General features: G+C 36.3%; 1 protein-coding gene across 8 annotated transcripts in view; it reads left to right on the top strand.

Annotated features, from left to right (window-relative positions):
• Positions 1-24,042, top strand: part of FRY (FRY microtubule binding protein) — a 407,943-nt gene that overhangs the window by 293,985 nt on the left and 89,916 nt on the right. For all 8 annotated transcript variants that reach the window (XM_076009508.1, XM_076009506.1, XM_076009505.1 and 5 more), the window contains 12 exons: positions 2,860-3,118; positions 4,429-4,611; positions 6,530-6,616; positions 9,172-9,431; positions 9,849-10,038; positions 10,645-10,769; positions 12,968-13,025; positions 13,896-13,987; positions 14,261-14,433; positions 15,494-15,654; positions 17,175-17,285; positions 20,325-20,479. In XM_076009508.1, the coding sequence (XP_075865623.1) occupies positions 2,860-3,118; positions 4,429-4,611; positions 6,530-6,616; positions 9,172-9,431; positions 9,849-10,038; positions 10,645-10,769; positions 12,968-13,025; positions 13,896-13,987; positions 14,261-14,433; positions 15,494-15,654; positions 17,175-17,285; positions 20,325-20,479 (1,854 nt within the window). The remainder of the gene's footprint in view (positions 1-2,859; positions 3,119-4,428; positions 4,612-6,529; positions 6,617-9,171; positions 9,432-9,848; positions 10,039-10,644; positions 10,770-12,967; positions 13,026-13,895; positions 13,988-14,260; positions 14,434-15,493; positions 15,655-17,174; positions 17,286-20,324; positions 20,480-24,042) is intronic.

Raw genomic sequence — 24,042 nt, 5'->3', positions numbered from 1 at the left:
TGGCTAATTTTTTCTATACATATTAGTTGGCCAATTAATTTCTTTCTATTTATAGTAGAGATGGGGTCTCACTCTTGCTCAGGCTGGTTTTGAACTCCTGACCTCGAGCAATGCGCCCGCCTCAGCCTCTCAGAGTGCTAGGAGGTATACCCCAACTTTAACCAGAGATGCTCAGATTTTATGTGCTATGTATTGGAGATTGTAGTAGTCAGGGTTTTCCGGAGAGAAACAGAAACCATAGGATGTTTATAGGGAGAAAGAGATCTATTATAAGGAATTAGCTTGTGTGATTATGGAGGCTGTCGAGTCCAGAATCTGCATGGTGGGCCAGGAGGCTGGAGACCCAGGAGAGCCAGGTCTCCTGTTTGAATGCAAACAGTGTGCTGTAGAACCAGGAAGAACCAATGTTGCAGATGAAGTGTGAAGGCTGGAGAACAAAGTCTCCGTGTTTTGTTTTAGTCAGGCCTTCAGCTGATTCAGTGAGACCCACCCACATTATGGAGAGCGATTATATTTACTCAAAGTCCACCAATTTAAATGTTAATCCCATCTAAAAACACCCTCACAGAAACACTCAGAATAATGTCTGACCACTTATCTGGGTACCATGGCCAACAAGTTGACACATAAAATTATCCATCAAAGACCTCTACATAAAATGTTGTTCGAAAACTATGGACCTGCTGCTGATGGAAATAAAAAGAAAGTTTGAAAACTCCTGCCTTCGACAATCATGGATGGGAAGCTTAGGTTTAAGGCCTCTTTCAGTGACTATCATCTACTTACGAACTATAGTTTTAATTGCGTAAGATGTTCCTGAAGAATCAGCTTAGATCTTCCTTCTCGGCATCTTTGCATACTTTACATGCTTTTGAGACAGGAGATATATTCCCTGGCTCAGTGTAAATCTGTAAACGAAAGGCTCTTTGTCTGGTTTATATTGTCAAATTTGGACTGATTGGTTTACTTCATGCTTTAGAGAATAAGAAAGGAATTTTATTACCAAGCTTTTGAAATACTGTCTATTCAATAGTGTATAACTGGGGCAACTCGTACCAGACTTGTTTTGTGGAGAATATTTTGGATTAATGATTAGAAGTCCTGGATTGAAATCCTGGCTCTTCCCTTATTAACCAAATGACTTTGAGCAAATTCCTTTACCATTCTGGGCCACAATTTCTTCTTCTACTTTTTGGGAATAATATCTAATACCTTCCCTGTTTGTAGGAGTCCCCATTGACTCAGCCACATTCTTCTCTAACACTGAACATCTCTCGACTACTGAGCCCTAGAAACACTATCTTCTAAATATCTTTGATCTCCATCTGTCCTTGACTTACTATACTTCTCTGCCTTGGGTCAGGCCCTCAAGACTTGTTCCTTATGTCATTGCAATGACCTTAGCTGGTCTCTACCCTCTTTCTTCTCCAAGGCACCCTCCCTATTCCTGCCTGACTCTCTTTGCTCAAATGTGAATCTAATCATGTTTCTTCCCTTATAACTTTCAGAATAAAGTTCATTTTCTTCTAATAATAATAGCGAACTTTTACTGAGTGCTTACTGCATGGTCAGTGTGGTGCTAAACACTGTGCATGGACCATCTCAATGAACCTCCCAACACGTTTATGGGATACACTTACAGTTCATATCCCCATTTAACCAATGAGGGATCTGAGGTTTAAAGAGATTAAGTAACTAGCCCACAGTCATGTAGCTAATAAGCAACGAAGGCAAGACACTAATCCAAGCATTCTGATTCCAGAGCACACACTCTGACCCCCTTCCCTGCTGCATTGCCTCCCTGGGCAGTCCACAGATCCTTCAGTGAGAGGCCTTCTTCCCTGTCCAACACTGTCCCATGCCTTGCTCTTGCAGGCACCACACCCAATAGACACAGCCACTATAAACTCCATATCCTAATGCTATACACAGTGGGTATAGTGCCTGACTCTTAGGAGGGTCTCAAAAGTATTTGTTTATTAAATAAATGAATGAAAGAATCTACGAAGCATTTTGTTAATTATAAGTCTCCATACCAATGTTGAGATTTAATATTATCATGAATATGCTGAAATTCTTCAGTTGACTAACTCAACAGTTTCTCAACCTTGGCACTATCAGAATTTTGGGCCAGATAGTTCTTTGTCATAGGGAGTTGCCCTGTGCTTTGTAGGACGTTTAACAGTGTCCCTGGCCTCTACCCACTAAAGAGATGCCAGTACCACACCCCAGGCTGTGCAGCCAAAAATGTCTCTAGACATTGCCAAATATCCCCTGAGGAACAAAACCAATTTAGGACCACTGGCCTAACTCTCATTGCTCATTTTTACTGAACTTCTGGATGAGTTCTTTGGCTTCTCTTTTATTCAGATTTCTCATGCTTAAAAATAGGGTTTGATACTAATTTATTCTGTAGTCAGCAATGTATTAAAATATATTCACATACAGTACAGCTAAATGCAACATGGTATCTTGGATTGCATTCTGAATCAGGAAAAGGACATTAGTGGAAAACTGGTGAAATCCAAATAAAGTCTGTCGTCTAGATAATAGCTTTGTACCAATGTTAAGTTCCTAGTTTTGAAAATGTACCCTGCTTATGTAAGATGTTAGTGGTTATATAAGAGGCTGGGTAAGAGCTATATGGAAACTCCTTGTATTATCTTTGCAACTCGTCGGTAAATCTAAAATTAGAAGTTTTTAAAAAAATATTCATTTAAGTCATGCACCAAGCAAAAAGTTAAGGAGACCCATTTTTTCAGAAACAAGTAGAAGCGGAGACCTATTACATGTTCCTTCTTAGCTCTGAAGAATCGTTCCTGAAGTAAACTATTTTATTGTCTTTTATTCATTTCACAGACTCTCCATTCATATGGATGATGAACTGCGACATATTGCACAAAATTCCCTTCAGGGTTTGCTTGTTGACTTCTCAGACTGGAGAGAAGATGTGCTGTTTGGCTTTACCAACTTCTTGCTGCGGGAAGTAAATGACATGCACCACACACTCCTCGATTCGTCCCTGAAGTTGCTGCTGCAGCTGCTCACCCAGTGGAAACTGGTCATACAAACACAGGGAAAAGTCTACGAACAAGCCAACAAAGTCAGAAATTCAGAGGTGATGTTCACACTCTCCCTACCAATTAGTGTTTGTTTATGTACTTCATATGTGAATGAGTGGCAGCCCAGAGAACCTCTGGAGTTCTCACTTCCAACCACTGAAGAACTTGCTCCTTGGTGGTGACCCTTAGTTCTCTCACTGGCATATATTGTTAACAATAAACTCAGGGCATGATACACCACATCAGGTTAGATTTGTTAACTTCAACGAGGCCATTTACAGAGTAGAAGACATTTTTTTTAAGAGAATTATTATCACAAATCTTTTTGTAAGAGCAAACGATTATAGGCTACACTCATTAGAGCTGAGTGTAGATGTGGATATATAAAAGCTAACTGTCAACTGGTTTTTTTAATCAACAACATAGTGGTTGCTTTGTCTAGTAGCCACAGAGAAGATGGTGCAGTCTTGTGGTTTCCTTGTCCTTTCAGGCCTCAGTCCTGAATGGTAAAAATTGGTAACATTTTGGAGAACATGTTGAGGAAGAGTGTTTTCTAGGAGACAGCTGGGCGGTGGTGACTTGGCATTGGCAATGAGCGGATGGAGAAGGGGGTCTGGCTGGAAAGGAACATAACTGGGAATCCGGGGACCTTGGAGGCTCAGGGCAGTAGTAGTGTCTACAGGAGCAGCTGGGATCCCAGAGAGGCTGACCTCAGAGATGACATTCAACTCCCTGCTCCTTCCGTGTGTTCTACACGTGCACACAGATGCTAGGTAGAAAAACAAAGATTATATATGCTTGTAAAAGGAAAAATGAAATGAAGATAGAATCTTCCCTGTTGTCTGGCTTGCTTTTGCTTTAGGTTCATTTGGTTGTGGTTAAGGAACTTTCAGAACCCATCAGAAAAATGTGCAAAACCTAAATTAGAATCTAACAGGCAAACAAGTAAGCAAGTCTGGATAGAAAGTAAATTTCGGAACCTTTGATTTAATAGTATACAAAAGTCTATAGAGAATTTAAGTGAAAACAAATTAGGCCACTTTGATTGTATATGTGGTGTAATCCCATATGGTATAATGAAAGCTATTTTGTTTTTATTAATATTAATAGCCTTTGAAAAGTTATTTTTCATCAGCAGTAACAGATGGTTGATGGTATTCCAAAGCAATAATTGATCTGAAAACCAAAAGGGGATCTAGGTTTCAGGAATAATAATGAATTCATAGACATGTCTGGTTCTAAGCCATTGTCATTTATTTTAATATTACAAAGTCAAATGTTCCACAAGATGTACATATAAAGAGTATTTCTTCTTCTTTCATTGCTATTGTGCTGAACATAGAATGTCGTTCTTATTGCCCAACAGCTAATTCCCAATGGCTCCAGCCACAGAATTCAGTCGGAACGAGGTCCCCACTGCAGTGTCCTCCATGCTGTAGAAGGGTTTGCCCTGGTTCTACTCTGCAGTTTCCAAGTGGCCACACGTAAACTGTCCGTCTTAATACTCAAGGAAATTCGAGCTTTGTTTCTTGCCCTGGGTCAGCCTGAGGTAAAGGTTATTCTTCTGACGTTTCTAATTCATTTCTTTCAACTGTTTTGAAAATTTAGATCAAAAACTACAAATAATACACTCCTGTTTTATGTACTTGTGTGTCACACATGATGTCAACTCATAATTTTGATTCATTTTGGGGATTTTAATTATGTAATAGCATTCTTAATCTGCTAGAGATAAGTTGTAGTTTCTGAGAGGATTAGAAAAGACCATGCCTGGTATCTAGGGGGTGCTGCTTTGGTAAGAAGTGAAGAATTTTGAGATTAATTTAGGTTATGGATCTTTTCCTTCATAGTGTTCAGCACACATCTAATTAAGAAGATATCACTACATTTATATTAGGGGATAAACTTTAAAAAATAATGCATCCCACTTAAAATGATCAAGGTACCAAACAGTCTGGATAACTGTAAGTTATTTAATCTTGATAATGATAGAAAAATGGCATCAAAAGAAACATGTCCTCCTGAGATGGGAGAAGGAAGCCAATTATTAAGCATGATCAATACCAGCTAACCTCCCATGCTTGGTCAGGCACTATACACCCTGGTTCAGATGTTACTGCTCATGGTCTGCTGGCACAGGTGGCCAAACCCTATGCATGAGCTGGTGAAAGAAAAACCAGCTTTTAATGTCACATACTTCTTTAGAAAATTGCCACTTTCCATGTTTTTCTTTTAAATCATTAGTCTTGGGTTTATGATACTCAATACAGTCACTGTTTTTACAAAATATTTTCAAGCTCATCACAGTCCTTTCTGTTTATGTTCTTCAGACAGGTTTCTGATATATGTCAGGGCCACACCTCTGACAGCTGGTAAATGAATCTCTAAGACATGCTATGTTTTAGCAAGACTTGTGAAGTTTCTAATTATGAAAGTAAGGATAATAATAGTTGCTACGTATGTGTCAGGCACTGTGCTGAGTGTCTTGCCCATATCATCTCATTTAACCCTGATAACAACCTAAAAATTGATTTTGTTATTATTCCAACTTACAGATACTAAGATTGAGGTTTAGAGAAGTTAAATACCTTACCCAAAATCAACAGCTAGGATGTGACAGAGCCAGAGGTCAGAGCCATATATTATACATATATGTGCCTCTCACACCCCATGTTCTTAACTGCTATTCAACCAGATTGTGCCAGGGATGTTCTCATATGTTGCTTTCTTTGACCAGCCACATTTTTCTTTAAGCCACTCCCATTCACACATGAATACTACCATCCCAAGGCTCTCCTATAAAGCTTCTAAGTTAATAATTTTATGTTTCCAAGTTTCTCTGTAATAAAGGATGACAAACGTATACATTTTCACTTATATATTAATATTATTCATGTAGAAGAATTTTCAATAAGAAACCCTCTCTTGTGCCCTTTCCAATTTGCTTCTTTTATGAAATGGCTGTGCACTACGTAAATACCACAAAGAATATATGTTAGTCTTTAGTTTCTTTGGAATTAAAATTCAATCACAGTCAACAATTTATCAGTTAATTTAGCAGACCAGTGACTTCAAATAAGGAGCATTTTAATGGCCTGGCAAAGCATGTTCTTGTGGGGTTTTCATTCCTTGAAATTAACAACAACATGAACGCTTTGGTGAATAATGCATGTCGCTGGTATTTAGATTCTCACGTACATGTATGAGTCTTTGAAATTCAGGGATGTGTTTTTTTCAGTACATTGCAAAATTGGAGCTCTAATTATCTCCACTAAACTTGGAAGACAGAACTCAGAACCACAGGGAGTTTTACTCACTGCCTTTCACCATCTGGGCACTCACTTTTCTGTGAGAAAATCCATATTGCTATCTCACATGCTGTTCTGCTTCTGTACCAGATGGAGGTGGCAGGGTGGGTGGGAAGGATTCATTTTCCCATGGAGAGTAATCACCTCCCCTTTGTACAGGATGACGACAGGCCCATGATTGATGTCATGGATCAGCTAAGTTCTTCCATTCTCGAAAGTTTTATTCATGTAGCAGTTTCGGATTCAGTAAGTATACATTTGATCCCAATTGCTAGTGGCTCTTAGATATAAGCTCTGGACCTGTCTGAAAGAGAGAGTCAAAGAAAAATTTATTATGTGGGAGAATTTAGGCATTTATGTCAGGATAATAAAGTGACGCAAAGGTAGTTATAAGACTACTTTTTCAAACGCTAGCTTAGGAGACAGATAAATTTCAAACAAAATTTGAGACTTAGGAATATAGATAATATTTTACAAACTGCAATTTTAAGAATTGTTCGAGATTCTTATTCACCCTATTCATTCCCCTTAAGACTTAATATTGTATTTTTTACTTAATGCATAACTTCTATTTGTGTGGCTGCTTTATAGTTTGCAAGATGCTTTCACATCTATTATCTTTTTAGACCCTCGCAGTTATTGAAACTCAAAAATATTAAGGGGTGAGTCCACAGAAGGAAAGTGTTAGCGCCGGACTTGACCCTGTTTGGGCTCTGAATCTAGGAGAGTTTTATCTGCTGCCCAAAAACATTCTACCTTTTAAAAAGCATATTGGCAGCTTTCAATTTCCTGAACACGCAGAAGGGAAATTGAAACTGCTTTTAGTTATCTGACTTTTTAAAAATAAAAGTATAGTAATAGAAGCTGGATTGATTTCAATGCAATGACTAAAGAGAGGCAGTACAGATCTGGGACTCCTTGCAGAATCCACATTGCTGATGCCTGATGCAGATACTTGTCAGATAATTATAAATGAATACAACTCCTAAAGACATTTGCAAGCTTTCCCTGGCATTTTCTAACTGAGATTGAACACAGATCCCTATTTTTAGTAGCCCTGTTCTTGCTTACAGTCAGAATAATAGTAATAATTATTAGTACCAAAACAATTAGCCAGGCACTGTAGAACTTAACAGTGAGAGTGAAGTAGACCTATGTCTTTTAGAATTTCAAATTGATTTTTTTAATCCAGGAAGACAGACTGGATCAAATTATTAACTTTAATTATTTTATATACATATCTTACTTGTTGACAGATAACACTATTATATTTTGTTAATGTGCTTTCCTTCTGTCTTTACCAGAATCGTAATCTTGAGCCAGGAGTAACTAGGTCAGCAATACAGAACTTAGAATGAAGCACAAAAAGTGAGGAAGTGGGCCGGGCGCTGTGGCTCACGCCTGTAATCCTAGCTCTTGGGAGGCCGAGGCGGGCGGATTGCTCAAGGTCAGGAGTTCAAAACCAGCCTGAGCAAGAGCGAGACCCCGTCTCTACTATAAATAGAAAGAAATTAATTGGCCAACTGATATATATATAAAAAAAAAAAAAAATTAGCCGGGCATGGTGGCGCATGCCTGTAGTCCCAGCTACCCGGGAGGCTGAGGCAGAAGGATCACTCGAGCCCAGGAGTTTGAGGTTGCTGTGAGCTAGGACGCCACGGCACTCACTCTAGCCTGGGCAACAAAGCGAGACTCTGTCTCAAAAAAAAAAAAAAAAAAAAAAAGTGAGGAAGTGGAGTGGGAGAAGCAGTACCTGCTTTGGGCCAGGTGTTTTTATAGCTATTATCTCATATAATTTACTATAAGATTAAGCAAGATCAGCATTATGATTCCCAAGTCATAATTTAAATAGACAGAGATTCTGGGATGTTCAGTATTTTTCCCAGGTCACAGGCTTTGGGCAGCGCCTGTTTTGGAATCTCATCTCTAAGGCCCTGCAGCTCTAGCTCTGTCCCTTACAGCCCATTAACCATCGAGGCCACTGTTGTAGCACTCTTACCCACAGGATCTCATAGACCTGGCAGCTTAAAATGCATCACTTTAAACACCTAACAAACATAAAGCCCATTTCCTCTCTCATCTCAACAGCTAGATTATTTGAAAATTGGTGTCTTCTAAACTTTGATTTATTTGGACTTAAAAGGAAATAAAATGATATATAACAACTTATCAATATATATATTTATCTTCCAAGAGGTTTTGAAATGTATTATTTTGGCTTACTATCCCAAGGCAAGAATAAGTATGTATCTTACCTCCAAAATCATCAGTAGAATGCCCTTCATAAAAAGGATTGTGCTTAGCCATCTTTCTAAATCAAAGAGAAGGTATTTCAGACTAAATAAAGATAATAAAGAAAATCATAGCTTAAATATGTTCTAACTGCAGGGATAAAAACACATTTATGAATCTTAAAGATGAATAAATTTTCAGAATTTTAAAATGATAAATCCATGGTTGAGTTTAAATTTACTAATGTCATATATCTGTTCAGCAGATATTTAGTGAGCAGCTTCTGTGTACTGATGCACAGTGCTATGTGATATTTAACCTGTCAGAATATGACCCCAGTCCTTAAACTTTGCGCTTAAGCTGCTTACCCTGTAGCATAGGAAGCAGTGATGACTACACACCAAGGTCATATGTGGTAGGTACAGGATGGGTGTTGCAGATCCAAAGCTAGCCCAGTGCAGAGGTGGTCAGGAAAGTCACTGTACAAGAAGGAACACTCAGGCTGAGCCTGGTGAGGATGGGTAATTTCAGTACAACTTTGATTCACCACCTACCTCTTGTACCTGCAGGCGACGTTACCGCTGACCCACAATGTGGATCTGCAGTGGTTGGTGGAGTGGAACGCAGTCCTGGTCAATAGCCATTATGATGTGAAGAGCCCTTCCCATGTCTGGATATTCGCACAATCTGTCAAAGACCCCTGGGTCCTCTGCCTCTTCAGTTTCCTCCGGCAGGAGAACTTGCCCAAACACTGCCCCACGGCCCTCAGCTACGCCTGGCCTTATGCCTTCACTCGGCTCCAGTCAGTGATGCCTCTGGTGGACCCCAAGTAAGAGATCCATGTGCTTTCCTCTGTTTTGCTGGTCTTACCATTTGCCCTCTTAAATTTTCCTTGTATGCAAGATACTGGGATATGATGATCCTCTCTAATTTTTGAACTTCCCACTAGAGAATTCTTAACATTCGGTAAAATCAGATTAAAAAAATTTTGTCTCGAGCAAGGGGTTTTTTGACCTTAATAATCAATATGATTGTCTAGGTCTATAATTTCAGACCCTTCATGGTGAAAGAGACCTTAAAGCTCTTCTATTCAACTTCTCATCCAGTGCAGATATTCTTTGAACATCCTTGACGGATAGTTGTTCGACTCTTTTTAAGCACTTCCTATGATCTGATCTTTATTTAATACATAATATTTAAAATCCAGAACTTAGTTTCACTCTTGTTTTTGACTCCATGTTTCTAGTAGCCCAATTAATGCCAAGAAAACCAGCACTGCCGGCAGCGGAGACAACTATGTTACCTTGTGGAGAAATTACCTTATTCTTTGTTTTGGAGTTGCAAAACCCAGTATTATGAGCCCAGGACACTTAAGAGCTTCCACTCCAGAAATAATGGCGACCACACCTGATGGTACAGTGAGCTACGATAACAAGGTGACATGACATGCTTCAGAAGAATTATTCTGTAAGGTTTTTTTTTAGCTTGTTTGTCTAGAGTTCACAGTGCAAATTGCACTGTGCCTGCCATCTGGAGTATTATGGGATCAGACTTTCATCCTACACATTTCTAAATTCCATTGAATGTTTGTGTGAATAATTTATTGCTCCTCCCTGACAAGGGGAGGAACTGAAGATAAAAATAATTCGAGAAACTTGCTTAAGACTATACAGTGACTTGTGTTTATTTGTGCCCTGAGGTTTGGTTCGTGTCCTACATACCACATTTCTCTCACCCCTCACCAAATAGTCACCTTTAAACCATGCCTTGATTATTTTGTTAAAGATGGTTTTGTAGACTTAAATGGTTTAAAAAAGAAGAAGACTGTGATACAAAATTTTCTTTAGAATTTGTGTCCCAGGTGAGAAATGCATTCATTTTGCTATATTCAATTTGTGGGGTGTTTTTCCCCCCTGAAGTGATGGCAGTGCCTTGGGATGTGGTTCAGTACTTTGAAACTGTTATAATGGAATCACTTTTTGATTAAAGGAACCATTGATTACCATGTTACCTCTTTTTCACTTCGAATCCACTTGTTTCAGGCCATAGGCACCCCTTCCGTGGCAGTTCTGTTAAAGCAGCTGGTGCCTTTGATGAGGCTAGAGAGCATTGAGATCACAGAGTCCTTGGTTTTAGGATTCGGAAGAACAAACTCCCTTGTTTTCAGGTACAGTAGTCTTAATGAGTTGTTCTAAATTCATCCGTGCTGCTGCTGTCATAGTTCCCTGTTTTACTCGAGTGAGTGTGTGTGTTGGCACGCTCCTGGAGAGTTTATGAGCTTTGTGCGATTCCCTTTACGCCTGCATTGGTTGATGTGCGTGTAACAAGCATTCCTTGCAACTGCCTCGCATTTCACTTTCAGTCCTAACAACTTTGATTTTACCTCTCAGATTCTAGTTCCCTGGCAAGCTTTGTTTTAGATAACTATAAATAAGATATTTCAGTGTCAGTCCTCAGTTAACCAAACTGTTAAGAGTCTATAATGCCACAATAATAACAGCCCACTGTGCCATTTACACAACAGACTCTTGAAGGTTGAACGCTGATAGAAGCCTTTCCAGTGTGTTAGCTGATCTTTCCATAAGGCACTTTCTCTGCCTTAAAAGAATCAGCATACGAGGCTTTCTGTATTCCTGATTCACATCTGCAGTCAAATTACCTCTCCATCTGAAGCAGCCAAAGCCTTTTGAAAGAGGCATCATAAAATGTTAGTTTGGGCTGCCTCTGATGACTTTAAGCAACAAAAGCCTATAAGGACAAATAAAATCTTAAACAAAATTTTCCGTGTAGACAGAAAAGAGAAAGCTCCAAGCATCTGGGAGTAATCCTATTCAAAAAATAAAGATGAATGAGACATTTTAGAGGTACCTGAAAAAGAGTTGTTAAGTTATTCATGTTTAGAGTCAGATTTGATCCTTATAAGAAGTAATTCTGGGTTCTGACTCCAGTGGGTACCAGTTAACCAGTGTTTTACCAGTTATTGGTTAATTAGTTAAGACGAAGCATCATATGGAAATACAAGAAGATAACAATAACAGTCCCTGAAATTACCTAACATTTTTTCTCAAAGAACCTAAGACCCTTTTGCATATCTCACATTCTTAATATTCCTAGAGGTAGGTAAGATTAGGCAACCACCTAGCTGCATGAGTCTGGAAAGCTTAATGTCTCTGGGCCTCAGTTTCCTCAAGTGTAAAACTGGTATAATAAATAAAGTGTATCTCTCTAACAAAAAAGAATGATATAATAATAGACTTCATCTCATAGATTTATTGAGAAGATATATTCAATGTGAATATGCACATAGTAAATATATGGTAAATGGTATCTGTGAAGTGAAGGAAACTAGTAATGTTATTCCCATTTCTTTGATGAAGAAATTCTAGCATCTACATTGGAAAAATCAGAAATGAACACATGTTTTCTGTCTCTTAGGGCAGAATGTCATAGAGTTTACCTTTCAATCCTTGGATTTTCCTGGAGGGTGATGTCTAATAGCACAAAATATCCTACTAGAAAGTACAAGATTTTGAAACATGGCACATACGATACACAAAATAGCTTGGTAGTAGTCTGACAACAGGCTACATCTTATCATTTTGTCAGTTTTGAAATAGCCATTCAGAAGTTATTTCTTAAGACACCTAATTAGATTAGCAAGTATGAAGCTGAGAACTGGAGACAATGGGGACAGGTGAAGTATATATATGCAATATAAGATTATTTTAATGTGATCAAGACATATTTTTACTACGCAACAGAAAAGATTTCTATGAGAACCTCACTATGTTAGTACTTGCCATAATTTTTATTTATCATATAGCTCAGATAAAGGAATTTAGCTCTGAAATCCAAAAAGACTTTATTTTTAAAATCAACTGTAAGTCAGTCTCCTGAGCATAGATACCAAAGGTATTTCCATAGTAATTGCACTCATCTCTTATCCTTAAATTGGAGTGAAAATTTCTTATATACACTGGCTTAATTTTATCTGTCTTCAGTTCTATAGCTGGTAGTAAAGTGCTTTGAATTTAGTAAACACTTGGAAAATCTTATTTAATTATTCAGATAGGGTTTTTTACCATAGTGGTTTCCAGAATATTAAATCTAAATCAAGCCAATAATTATGTATTGAGCCAAAATTATATGCAGAGCACTGGAACTAAGACCAACAACATGAAGAATAGGCCAGTACCTGTTTCCAGTTCACCACATGATTGGGAAATGGTGAGTTCAAGGGAGATTTTGATGTTAGAAGCAAAGTGAAAAAAGCAGGGATTTAGGACTGAATGGATATACAGCATTTAGTGGCCAGTTTGTTGTCAATAACAATGAATTTCAAATGCTGACCTCTTTCCTCCATAGAGAATTGGTAGAAGAACTTCATCCATTAATGAAAGAAGCTCTGGAACGAAGACCGGAAGTAAGATTTTGAATTTAAATAATTAAAGCTTGATTTGTTTGGACACTGGTGTAAATTTAAGTCAAGTCCAATGGTTTCCCCTAAAGAATACAAACACCCAATAACTTTTTAACAGTAAATCTTAATATTTCAACTTGTCTTGTTTTTATTATTTTTCAGTATTGAATATTTAGTATAATATGGTTCTCTGGATTTTATATCCTAAATGTATAAATGCAAAGCAACTTAAATAGTCATGTATATGTAAAATCATTACACTCTTTTGCAAGAGTTTTGAGTTAAAATTGAACTTTGGTGTTTAGTTTGTTTGCTTATTGTTTACAAGGAGTCATATGGAATATAATTTGTCTCATCTGGCATATGAAGAATTCTCCTAAACATTATCTTCCCCAGAGTGAATTCTGAAAAGCATGAACCTATAATGTTACCAGGATAAAAATAATAATAAGACTAGAAAAAAAGCTTCCCAAGAAATTGCAGAAATTTAGCAATTTGAATAAGAACAAATGGTGTTACTTTTGTGACCAGCATTGGTAGGATCACGAGTATCCCTGTTCCTTTTTGCTTGTTTCAGATGCTTGAGCCTTTCAGCAGACGCTGGGAACATCTGGGAAACAAGGCTTGTTAGCTCTCAACATTCTCACCTGATAAATATTTATTGACCCACTTATGATGATCTGTTTATCTTACAGCCTGTGATAGCAAGCATTCTCTCTAAGGATTAGGAGGAAAGAAAACTACCTGTTGTCTTTTATGCTTAAAACATTGAAAATGACTTGATTAATTCTCTCCTTCATACAGTTTTCTAAAGCACAGTTAATATTGTTTTGCTCGTGTCTGTAAGTCATATTATTACCTCTTTCTATACAGAACAAGAAACGCAGAGAACGGCGAGACTTGTTAAGGCTACAACTACTTCGAATTTTTGAACTTCTGGCTGATGCTGGTGTAATAAGTGACAGGTAGGGTCATAATTCAACCGAGTTGATCTCTCCCCACCAAACTGGTCTTTTTTGTCTCTCTCTCTTTTCTTTTCTTTGTTTTTAAATACGTTTAACTTAGAAGAGTAAAAAAAAAAAAAAAGCTTGCTTTTTCTTTTTTCATATTCTACTTATGCTTAGGTTAGGAACAAATTTAGTGTGTGAGTTCTGACAGTGAATCTTACTTTTCATGAAGCATGCACCACTTTGACATAAAGACCGATCATCTAAAAGTTTACCTTTCCTGTATTCCAGCACAAATGGAGCCTTAGAACGGGATACGCTAGCCCTTGGAGCTTTGTTCTTAGAATATGTAGACTTGACCCGCATGCTCCTAGAAGCAGAAAATGACAAAGAAGTTGAAATTCTTAAAGATATCCGAGCACATTTTAGTGCAATGGTGGCCAACTTGATCCAGTGTGTTCCAGGTATAGTGATACATCCTTACAAATCACTGTCCGTGTTTGAAAAACCATTTGCGTTATTACTCGTGCTTTCCTTTTTAATCCTACTGGCCTGTATGCAGTCCTGGGATAGGATTGTTTATTTTAAGATACTTGGAAATATACATGAGAATAGATTGTTGTAATTCAGCAGATTTGGAAAGGGAACAATATGAATTAAATATGGCTTTGTGCTGGTCATTTCTATTCTTTGTTTTGGTTCCCATCTGAAAATGAACTGATGTGATTTCTATAGGAAGGAAGTCATTCAGAGGGAACATTCACACAGGCTTCATTATTTTCATTGTCTCTGTGCTAATCTGTGAATAGGTAATTTCAGCAATATTCCTGCTCTCTGATTCTACCCTATCAACATATTAAATAGAATTCTATGTAGCTTAACATATTTTGCATTTGATTTAATATTACATTATAGAAAAAATTATCTTTCACAGAGCAAATACGTATCAAACATTTTCATTCTAATGAAGCATAGAAAATAGAATAGCTGGGCAGTTTGATGTAAATATTATTATAATTAAAAGTTTTGGGCATAATGGCAAAAAAGCACAACTCAACTAATGTTTCTACTTCTCATTATTTTGATGTTAGTAACCTTATCAATCCTCTTCATCTCTGATGGCCCTAAATTAAGATAATGCATCAATCTCTTCAGTTAAAGTTCCACGTGTGTGTTTGAATCGTCTATACTATATTTCAGACCAGCAACATTTTCTATGTAAAAAGCAGCAGACTGGGAAGTGTTGCAGTTTTACCACGTATCAATTAGAAAACAGTCTTGTGGGTCCCATTTCAATCTCTACTTTCCACTCTGAGCCAAGGTGCTGCTGCCTGCAAGGCAAGGAGAAGAAGAGTACACACTGAGAAAAAAATTTGGCTTCACTTTTTAAATACATGTTTTATTACCTAACGAAAATTGGAGTTAGGAAATGAAATTGTTCCTTTCCCCAAAACTTAGGAATTACATATAATAGTGATAGAGACCGGGTGCAGTTTTGTAGACTAACTCTGTTTTTCTCCCTAGTGCACCACCGAAGATTTCTCTTCCCCCAGCAAAGCCTGAGGCACCATCTCTTCATCTTATTTAGCCAGTGGGCAGGTCCCTTCAGCATCATGTTTACGCCTCTGGATCGTTACAGTGACAGAAACCATCAGATTACAAGATACCAGTACTGTGCATTAAAGGTAGGTGACATTTTCCTCACAGAGTGACCTTCATCAGATCAATGATCCCTTTCCTTAAACTAACAAGCACGCCTTAAAAATGAGGTTAAAATAAATAATATGATATGATATAATAAAATGTAAGTGCACATACAAAAAAATCAAATGGCCACACACATACACATATATATAAATACTTTAAATGACTTCAAAAATTCCAAAATAGGCACACAAAAAGACAGATAGATATGTGTAAACATGTGAATATTCCAGTTGGGTTCACAATTATAAAGTGCAAAACTTTTCCAAGCTCTCACTTTTATCCAGCATTTCTTCTTTATGAAAATCATATATTTTTTGTTCATTTACCCCTTATGTAGCTGCCTTGTCTATTAACCTTCCAACCCTAAGGAAAAAAAGATAGATCTCACCTCAAGTGCAAAATCTACCAGGAGCTACATTTCCTGTCTATGTTCCTTCTGTCCTAGAAAACTGCAAGAAATAAATTTCCATGCTACTAGAACTGTTCAACATCTTCAGAAGCATGACTCCTTTCAGTCTGATTTCCTTTAGAAAATTAACTATATAGCCACTCTTTCATATATACCATAAGTGGTTGGCTCTCAGATGGACTTTGCCTCAGTGGAGCTAATTTAAACTATGGCCCTGATAGTCAGCTGGACCTGCTAATTATAAGGTTAATCAAGATTCCCTTCTCTTACCTTCCCTTGATTCCTGCCCTCACCTTTAGAGGAACTAAAGTTAATATTTTTACTTTTCTTTACCTTTGATTAAAGATCATAATTACTTATTTTTATATATTTCATAGTTTGTCAGTTTAGTACATTACTCAAGTATTTGTCAAAAAAGCAAAATTTGAAAAGCCCTATTTCTCCTATAAGCAGAATTCACTTGAAATCATTGGAGGAATGTTTATTTTAAATATTATGAGGTAGTTATTTTGTTTTGAATACTTACTTTTTCATTAGAGTTTTTCTAATTATAAAATTATGTGGCCACAAAGCTAAATTTATGGTTTTCTAACTCACAAAAAGAGCCAAAGGCTGGGCACAGTGGCTCATGCCTATAATCCTAGTGTTTTGGGAGGCCAAGGAAGGAGGATTACTTGAAGCCAGGAATATGAGACCAACCTGAACAAGAGAGAGACCTCATCTCAACAAAAAAATGGAAAAACTAGCCAGGCAAGGTAGTGTACACCTATAGTCCCAGCTAATTGGGAGACTGAGGCAAGAGGATCTCCTGAGCCCAAGAGTTTGAGGTTGCAGTGAGCTATGATGATGCCACAGCACTCTACCCTGGGCAACAGAGTGAGATCCTATCTTAAAGAAAAAAAGAACCAAATTTGAACCTAGTATTTTTTATTAAATTTACTAAGGAATGCTTTAAAATCTTGGAGAAATAACTGCTTTCAAAGGGCCTTCATAATTTATAAACCTGATTTTATGTTTTATAGAGTCCGTTGGATATCATTAGATTATTACAAGTTTCATTTCCATGTTTCATTGTGTTTTTATCATCAGGCAATGTCAGCAGTACTATGCTGTGGCCCTGTCTTCGACAATGTGGGCCTTTCCCCAGATGGCTACCTATATAAGTGGCTTGACAACATCCTGGCTTGTCAAGATTTACGAGTAAGTACTAAGCAAAAATACATTGTTTTTAAATGTCTTTGGTGTTCTATCTCAGTTAAGTTGCTGAGATGTGTAAGCATTGTTCACAACACAATCTCTTCACACATCAGCCACACAGTGTAGGTTTATGTGTTGCTCACATTACACTATGATGCACCAGAATAAAAAAACACAGTAACATTTGCTAAAATTGACCGTAAACTGGGTCACAAAGGAAGTCTCAAAAAAGTTCAAATCACGGAAATGATATAAACTATATTCTCTAATCACAATAGCATTAAGCTAGTATTCAATAACAGAAAGATATTTAAAAACACACTTCCAGATACCCAGTGAGTCAAAGAATAAATAACAATGGAAACTGGAAACTATTTTTAACTGAAGAATAATGAAAATATTACACACTAAATTTGTGGACCATAAATAAAGCCTTACTGAGAATGAAATGTATAGCCTTAAATGCATTTGCATGCATTAGAAAGAGAAAAAGGGCTGATAGTCAGTGACCTAAGCATCCATCACAAGAAGTTAGAAAAAGAATAGCATATCAAACTCAAAAAAAGTATAATGAAGTAAGTAATAGAGATGAGAGTAGAAATTAATGAAAGAGAAAAAAATTAATGATCAATAGTCAAGAGTTAAATTTGTTAAAAGACTAATAAAATTAATAAATTCATGACAAGTCTAATCAAGAAAGGGAGAGAGAAACAAGGTGACAGAGACCTAGGCAAGAGTGAAGGTGCATGTACCCAATAACAGAACTGTAAAGGAGAGACATCACAACAGATGCCATACATTAAAAATTAAAGAGAACATATGAACATCTTTGTGTCAATCAACTTGAAAATTTAGATAAAATAGACAAATTCCTAGAAAAACACAACAGAAGAAAAGGAAAATCTGAATAGTCATGTAATTAATAAAGAAATTGAATCAGTAAATTGAAAGTCTTAAAGAAACAAAACTTTAAGACCAGCTTTACTGATGAATTCCACTAAACATTTAAGGAACAAATTGAATGGATTTAATACAAATTCTTAAAGAGAAAACAGATAAAGAGGAAGAGAAAACAAACGAAGAGGAAGTACATCCCAATACATTTATGTGACCAGCATAACCTTGATAATAAAACTAGAAAAGGATGTAGCAAGAAATAAAATTAAAGGCAATCTCATTCATTAGCATAGGTGCAAAAACTGTAAACAAAGTATTAGAAAATTGAATTCAGTGATATATTAAAAAAACGATTCATCATGATCAAATTGGGTTTATTCAAAAACTTCAAGGTTGGTTTAATATTCAAATATCTTTCAATTCATTAGTGTATTAACTATATAATAGAATCTCAAAAAGGAAATATATGGTCATCTCAAATGCAGAAAAAGCATTTCTTAAAATTCTACATTTATTCATGAGGAAAACTCCTGGCAAAACTAAGAATAGGAAAAAACATCCTTAATTTGATAAAGGGTACCTTCCCACTAGAGAATTCTTAACATTCAGTCTGAGTGACTTATCAGCAACAGAAATTTATTTCTCACAGTTTGGGAGGCTGGAAAGTTCAAGATTAAGATGCTGGCAGATTTTGTGTCTGGTGAGGGCCAGCTTTCTGGTTCATAGCAGTCTTTTTGCTGTGTCCTCCCATGGCAGAAGGGACAAGGGAGCTCTCTGAGATCCCTTTTAGACAGGTACTAATCACATTCATGGGGATTCCTCCCTCATGAAATAGTCACCTCTCAAAGGCCCCGACTCCAAATACCATCACACTGGGGGCTAAAATTTTAAAATATTAATTTGGGGAGGGATACAAACATTTAGTCTATAGCATCAGGGAAAAGCAAATTAAAGCCACACAAGATACAAAATTATATACTATATAACTTCATTTATATAGAGTTCAGAAAACAGCCCATACTAACCAATGGTGTAGAAGTTAGGATAGAGGTTGCTTGTCGGGGGGAGAAAGAGGGTAGTGAGTAAGAAAGTGCCCAGGGAAGGTTTCAGTTGTGCTGGTAACATGATGGCTTTTGACCTGGTGGTGGTCACACGAGTGTGCTCAGGTAAGAGAATTTATCTCATATTATGGATTATATACTATCTTTGTGTATTTTAGGCTCTAGTATAAAGTTTCTAAAGTGCAATATAAACTTGCTGATTTTTCTCTCAAGTTGAACTTTTTAATGAAATGTCATTACATTCTTTGCAATAGTATCATCAGCTCTTGTCTGTTGCTTATTGCTTAAGCCAGTTGGAGGACTAGATTAAAGATATTTGACCATCGTATTAGAATGCCATTCCCATCTAGGCCCAAACATTGTAAGGAAAAAAAACCACACCAGAATCTTTCCTTTTCTACGTGGTTGCAACTGGCAAGAAGGGTGGACAACTTTAGGAGGAGGCAGGAAAATGTTACTGAGGGGAAAATAGCCTGCAGGCACTGGGCTGCTCCTGGATGAGTGTGTGTATTCATTGTCCACCTAGGATTTGGCAATAGCTTCAGGAATCATCAATTCAGTATCCTATTCTATCTACTATGATGTTTTTTTTATATAAAAGCCTCTGATTAAGAAGAGTCTTTTGGGACTATATTTCTTTTTGAAAGATTGGCAGCTAAGCTTCATGTAGTATATTTAGTAATCAAGCCTCATAATCATATTCCCTCTGATTTTTTCATTGAAAGATTTTGTATACATAGAGGATATGCTTTGCACATTCGATTTTTTTAACCAAACGCACATACTTTTCAGAAATATTTTAAACACAAAAAGGAAACATTGCCAACAAAGTCTTCATCACATTTTCGGAGTTAAAAATTGAGTGTGAGTGGACCCTATATAACATCTACATATTAGAGTCAAATTTAGTGTATACGTCTCAGTTTTCGGTTGCAACATTATACCCTCCTAAAGAATACTTGACATAAAAATTAATCCAAAATTTATTGTAGCCAATTTATATCTGCTAAGCTTTATCTTGTATATTTCTCTAGAATATTCTTTCCTTAAATATGAGTAACATTGATTTGCTCCGTGTATTCAGGTTCATCAGCTTGGCTGTGAAGTTGTTGTCTTGCTATTGGAACTTAATCCTGATCAAATCAATCTTTTTAACTGGGCAATTGACCGGTGCTACACAGGTTCCTACCAACTTGCATCTGGCTGCTTCAAAGCCATAGCGACTGTGTGTGGAAGCAGGTATGAATTTCTGCAAGTTGTGGTCGGTGGCAGTTATAATCAAGGTTGCTGTTTGTGATAAGAATGATTGAGAGCTGACTGTGCTGCAGTTATCTGAGCACAGTAAATTCTATGGGAATACAAAATGGCTCAGGTATCCCCAGCAGATAAACTGCTCCCTAGAAGTTTGCGGTTACATTGATTATTCTCATTTTATCAACAAAGTGATTTGTGGTTGTAGCACCTTTCTTTTTAATTGCCTGGAACTTCACAATGAAGTACTACAGCAGGATTTGAAAATGACAAAGAAGATACAGTAAATGAACTACAAGAAAGTCTAGAAATGTTTGTGACAAGGGTGAACTGTAAGCCCTTCACTCATCTTTAGAGCAAACCAAACCCAGGAAGTGGCTTAAAATTTTTAAATTCACTTTGTTCAAAACTTTAGAAAGGAAAAAAATGAAAAGAAAATGTGGCACCTCAGATTCTATAAATTACACTTTTAAAACCACTGCCATTCTTATATAAATTAGTCATTCAGTGACACCATTCAGCACTATGATAATATTGAGTGAAATAATTTCACAGCTAAAATGAAAGGGTTAATGATTCTTGAAATTGCATGACCTATTCCCAAGAAAGAGCTTATGTATCAGGAAAATTCTCAAGTTTATTTTTTAAAAGATTCACATAGACTGTCAACTTTACTTTTTAATTAAATGTTATATTTTAAATGGCTATCTTGAGCTACCAGATCAAGGGAATAAAAGTGAATTAGTTTTAAATTCCAACTTATTTGGGGTCTAAATTAATAAGAACAGTATTTTAGAAGACATCTACTTTCAATAAATGAGCATCCTGTTTAAGGAAACAAGATTCTCTTTAAAATTTTTGTCTTTCTTTTATAAAGATAATAAATAACATTTCATGTCTAAAACTTTCATTTTCTATAATCTTAACAGTAGAGTTTTTATTACAAACTTTAATCTCCATAAAAGTTATAGCAGATGCATATAACCCATCCTAAACTGTCTGATTTTCCATTGAGTTTTATTTGATATAAGCATTACTAAAAAATATACCTATGGGACATTACAAAAAAAACATGTTGCAAAAGTCTTTTTCCCCAGGGTGTTTTTTTTTATTTTCAGATATTTCAACATTTTAAAAATAATTTTTGTTCACATGACCCTTTGATTTTTAAAAAATGTATTTAGAATCTATGATTTGAATCTCTTTCTTTTAAAAAAATAAGACTAATAAAAGTTTTACCTCTTCACTGCCCTTTTCCCAATGAACTTGGCTTGAACTATGCTAGTCAAATTTATTTCATTGCATGGCCATTTCATAAAGTATCACACTGCATTTCTCTGAATAAATCTGTTTTTCCTTAGGGAGCACAAATAAATGCTTTATGAATTTAGCAATATAGTCTCAATTTCAATACTGGCTCTAGTCACATAAATATTGGGTCATAAAACCTTCTGTGTTCTGAGCTGATATTTTAAGGTGTTATCCTAAACTATTTTGGCTTCTTAGACAAATATTGTCTAATCTGTTTTTATTCACGACACTCATCTATTCTAAAGGAAGGAAAGAGGGCTGGGAATACCATGGCTGGGACCAAACTGCCCAGACACTGTCTAGCACTTCTGCCATTTTTCATCACAGAACATGTTCAGAATTTAAAGTTTCAGCTGTGGCCTAAATTTGTTCTTTTCCAGTAAATTCCCAGCCTGTGTAGTCCAGACATGCCTCCAGATAGGCTTGAGCAATCTTTGCACTTACGTTTGCAGTACTTCCTCCCAAAAGCAATTCTGATGTTTTCAGCTTTTGCTTCATTTGTTTTCTGTAAGTTTTCATCTAAAAAAGCCATGAGCAAAAGCTTCTCAAAGGAAGAAAATGTTGATAGCAGCACAATTGCATCAATCCAAGTGCCCCTCAATTCATGAGCAGATTAATAAAATGTAGTATATGTATACCATGGAGTACTACTCAGGCATAAAAAAAGATGAATTCATACCTTTTGCAACAATCTGGATGGAACTGGAGAACATTCTCCTAAGTAAAGTATCTCAAGAATGGAAAAACAAATACCACATGTACTTGCTGTTTAATTAGAACTAGCTGATGAGCACACATGTGCACAGAGCGAAGTAAAACTCAGTGGAAATCAACTGAGGGGAAGGCGGAGGAGGGAAGGGACAAAAACCTACCTAATGAGTACAATGAACACTATTTGAGGCATGGGCACACCTATAGACAGGACTCAAGTATTACAAAAGCAATCCATGCAACCTAAAACATTTGTACCCCTTAATATTTTAAAATAAAAAGCAAGTAAATGCCTTATGAAATATGTTTCTGAAACATCATATGCAAACTGAATCATCTTTTACATTTCTCAAACAAGTTATCTGTTGAGTAACTTCTCCAAGTCATTTTCTAAAGCAAAGAATTCTTCTTGTAAAATAAATAATTACCTCCTCCTTTTCAAATTGGAATGATTGTATGATGGATTTATTTTTAGAGGAATATGACAGTTATAAGCAGATTCACTTATTAAGGAACCACTTATAAGTGACATGAAAATACCTAAAAGTTTGAATTTCTAATACTCTTGTCAATTTAAATTTTCTACCTTTAGTTTTAAAACAGGTAATTAGCTATTTTTGCATAGTAAGTACATCAATGTTCATTAGCTGTGATAATGAAAAAAAATTGGTTCTCTACATTCTTCTTTTTGGTATCTTTTACAGAAGTACAGGACTCTGTGTGTGTACGTATGTGTGCGTGTATGTGCACGCGTGACTGCACACATGTACTGCGAACCTGCTGGTCTCCAGTCAAAACTATATAGCTATGCTATACTGTGACTCAGATGATATTGGGAGACATAAAGTCAGAACAGAACTTGAATAGGACCAGGGAAGTGAGGATAAAAGTAGAAAGTGATGGTAGAACTAGCAATATTAATTTTGCAGAATTTTTCATAAAATATGTTAATATACCTGATTAAGAGCTATTAAATGGATCCCAGTGCCATAATTCAGCACGAAAAAAAATTGCTTATTTAGGCAGCTTTAGCTCAAATAAATTTTTGGCTTCTGTGTGTGTTTTTATTAACTTTCTCCTCAACTCCAAATGAGATTAGTATGGAACAAATAAGGAAATTGAGAAAGAAACTAAATGACTTTCTGAGGTTATAAATTAAAATAAATAGTATATTAGAAGTAGGCCATTTCTAATCACTAACCTAATTCACCAGAATTCTCTTTACATTTAATTAAGTACTGAAGAATTCCATTATTTTTACTTTTACCCTCCACATTACTCTTGAAATATGTTTAATCAGTGTTTTAGCCTTATATATAAAGATCAAAGTTTTGATTCTTAAAGAATTTTGTTGGGTTTATTTTTAGTGGTGTTTTTTGGTGTCATTGTTTGTATGTTTGTTTTGCCTTAAGTTAACTTTCTATAAATCTTTCCTAATTTAAATCAGGCTTAACAAATTAGAATTTTTTAAAGTAAATGCTTATTTCTTAAGGGAATTGTACCATCCATCTAATAACAAGGAAGACACG

The sequence above is a fragment of the Microcebus murinus genome, chromosome 13 (assembly GCF_040939455.1).
Source record: "Microcebus murinus isolate Inina chromosome 13, M.murinus_Inina_mat1.0, whole genome shotgun sequence".
Taxonomy (NCBI): Eukaryota; Metazoa; Chordata; class Mammalia; order Primates; family Cheirogaleidae; genus Microcebus; species Microcebus murinus.
Note: the sequence above shows the minus strand (reverse complement) of the source record. Positions and strands in the feature narration are given on the sequence as shown.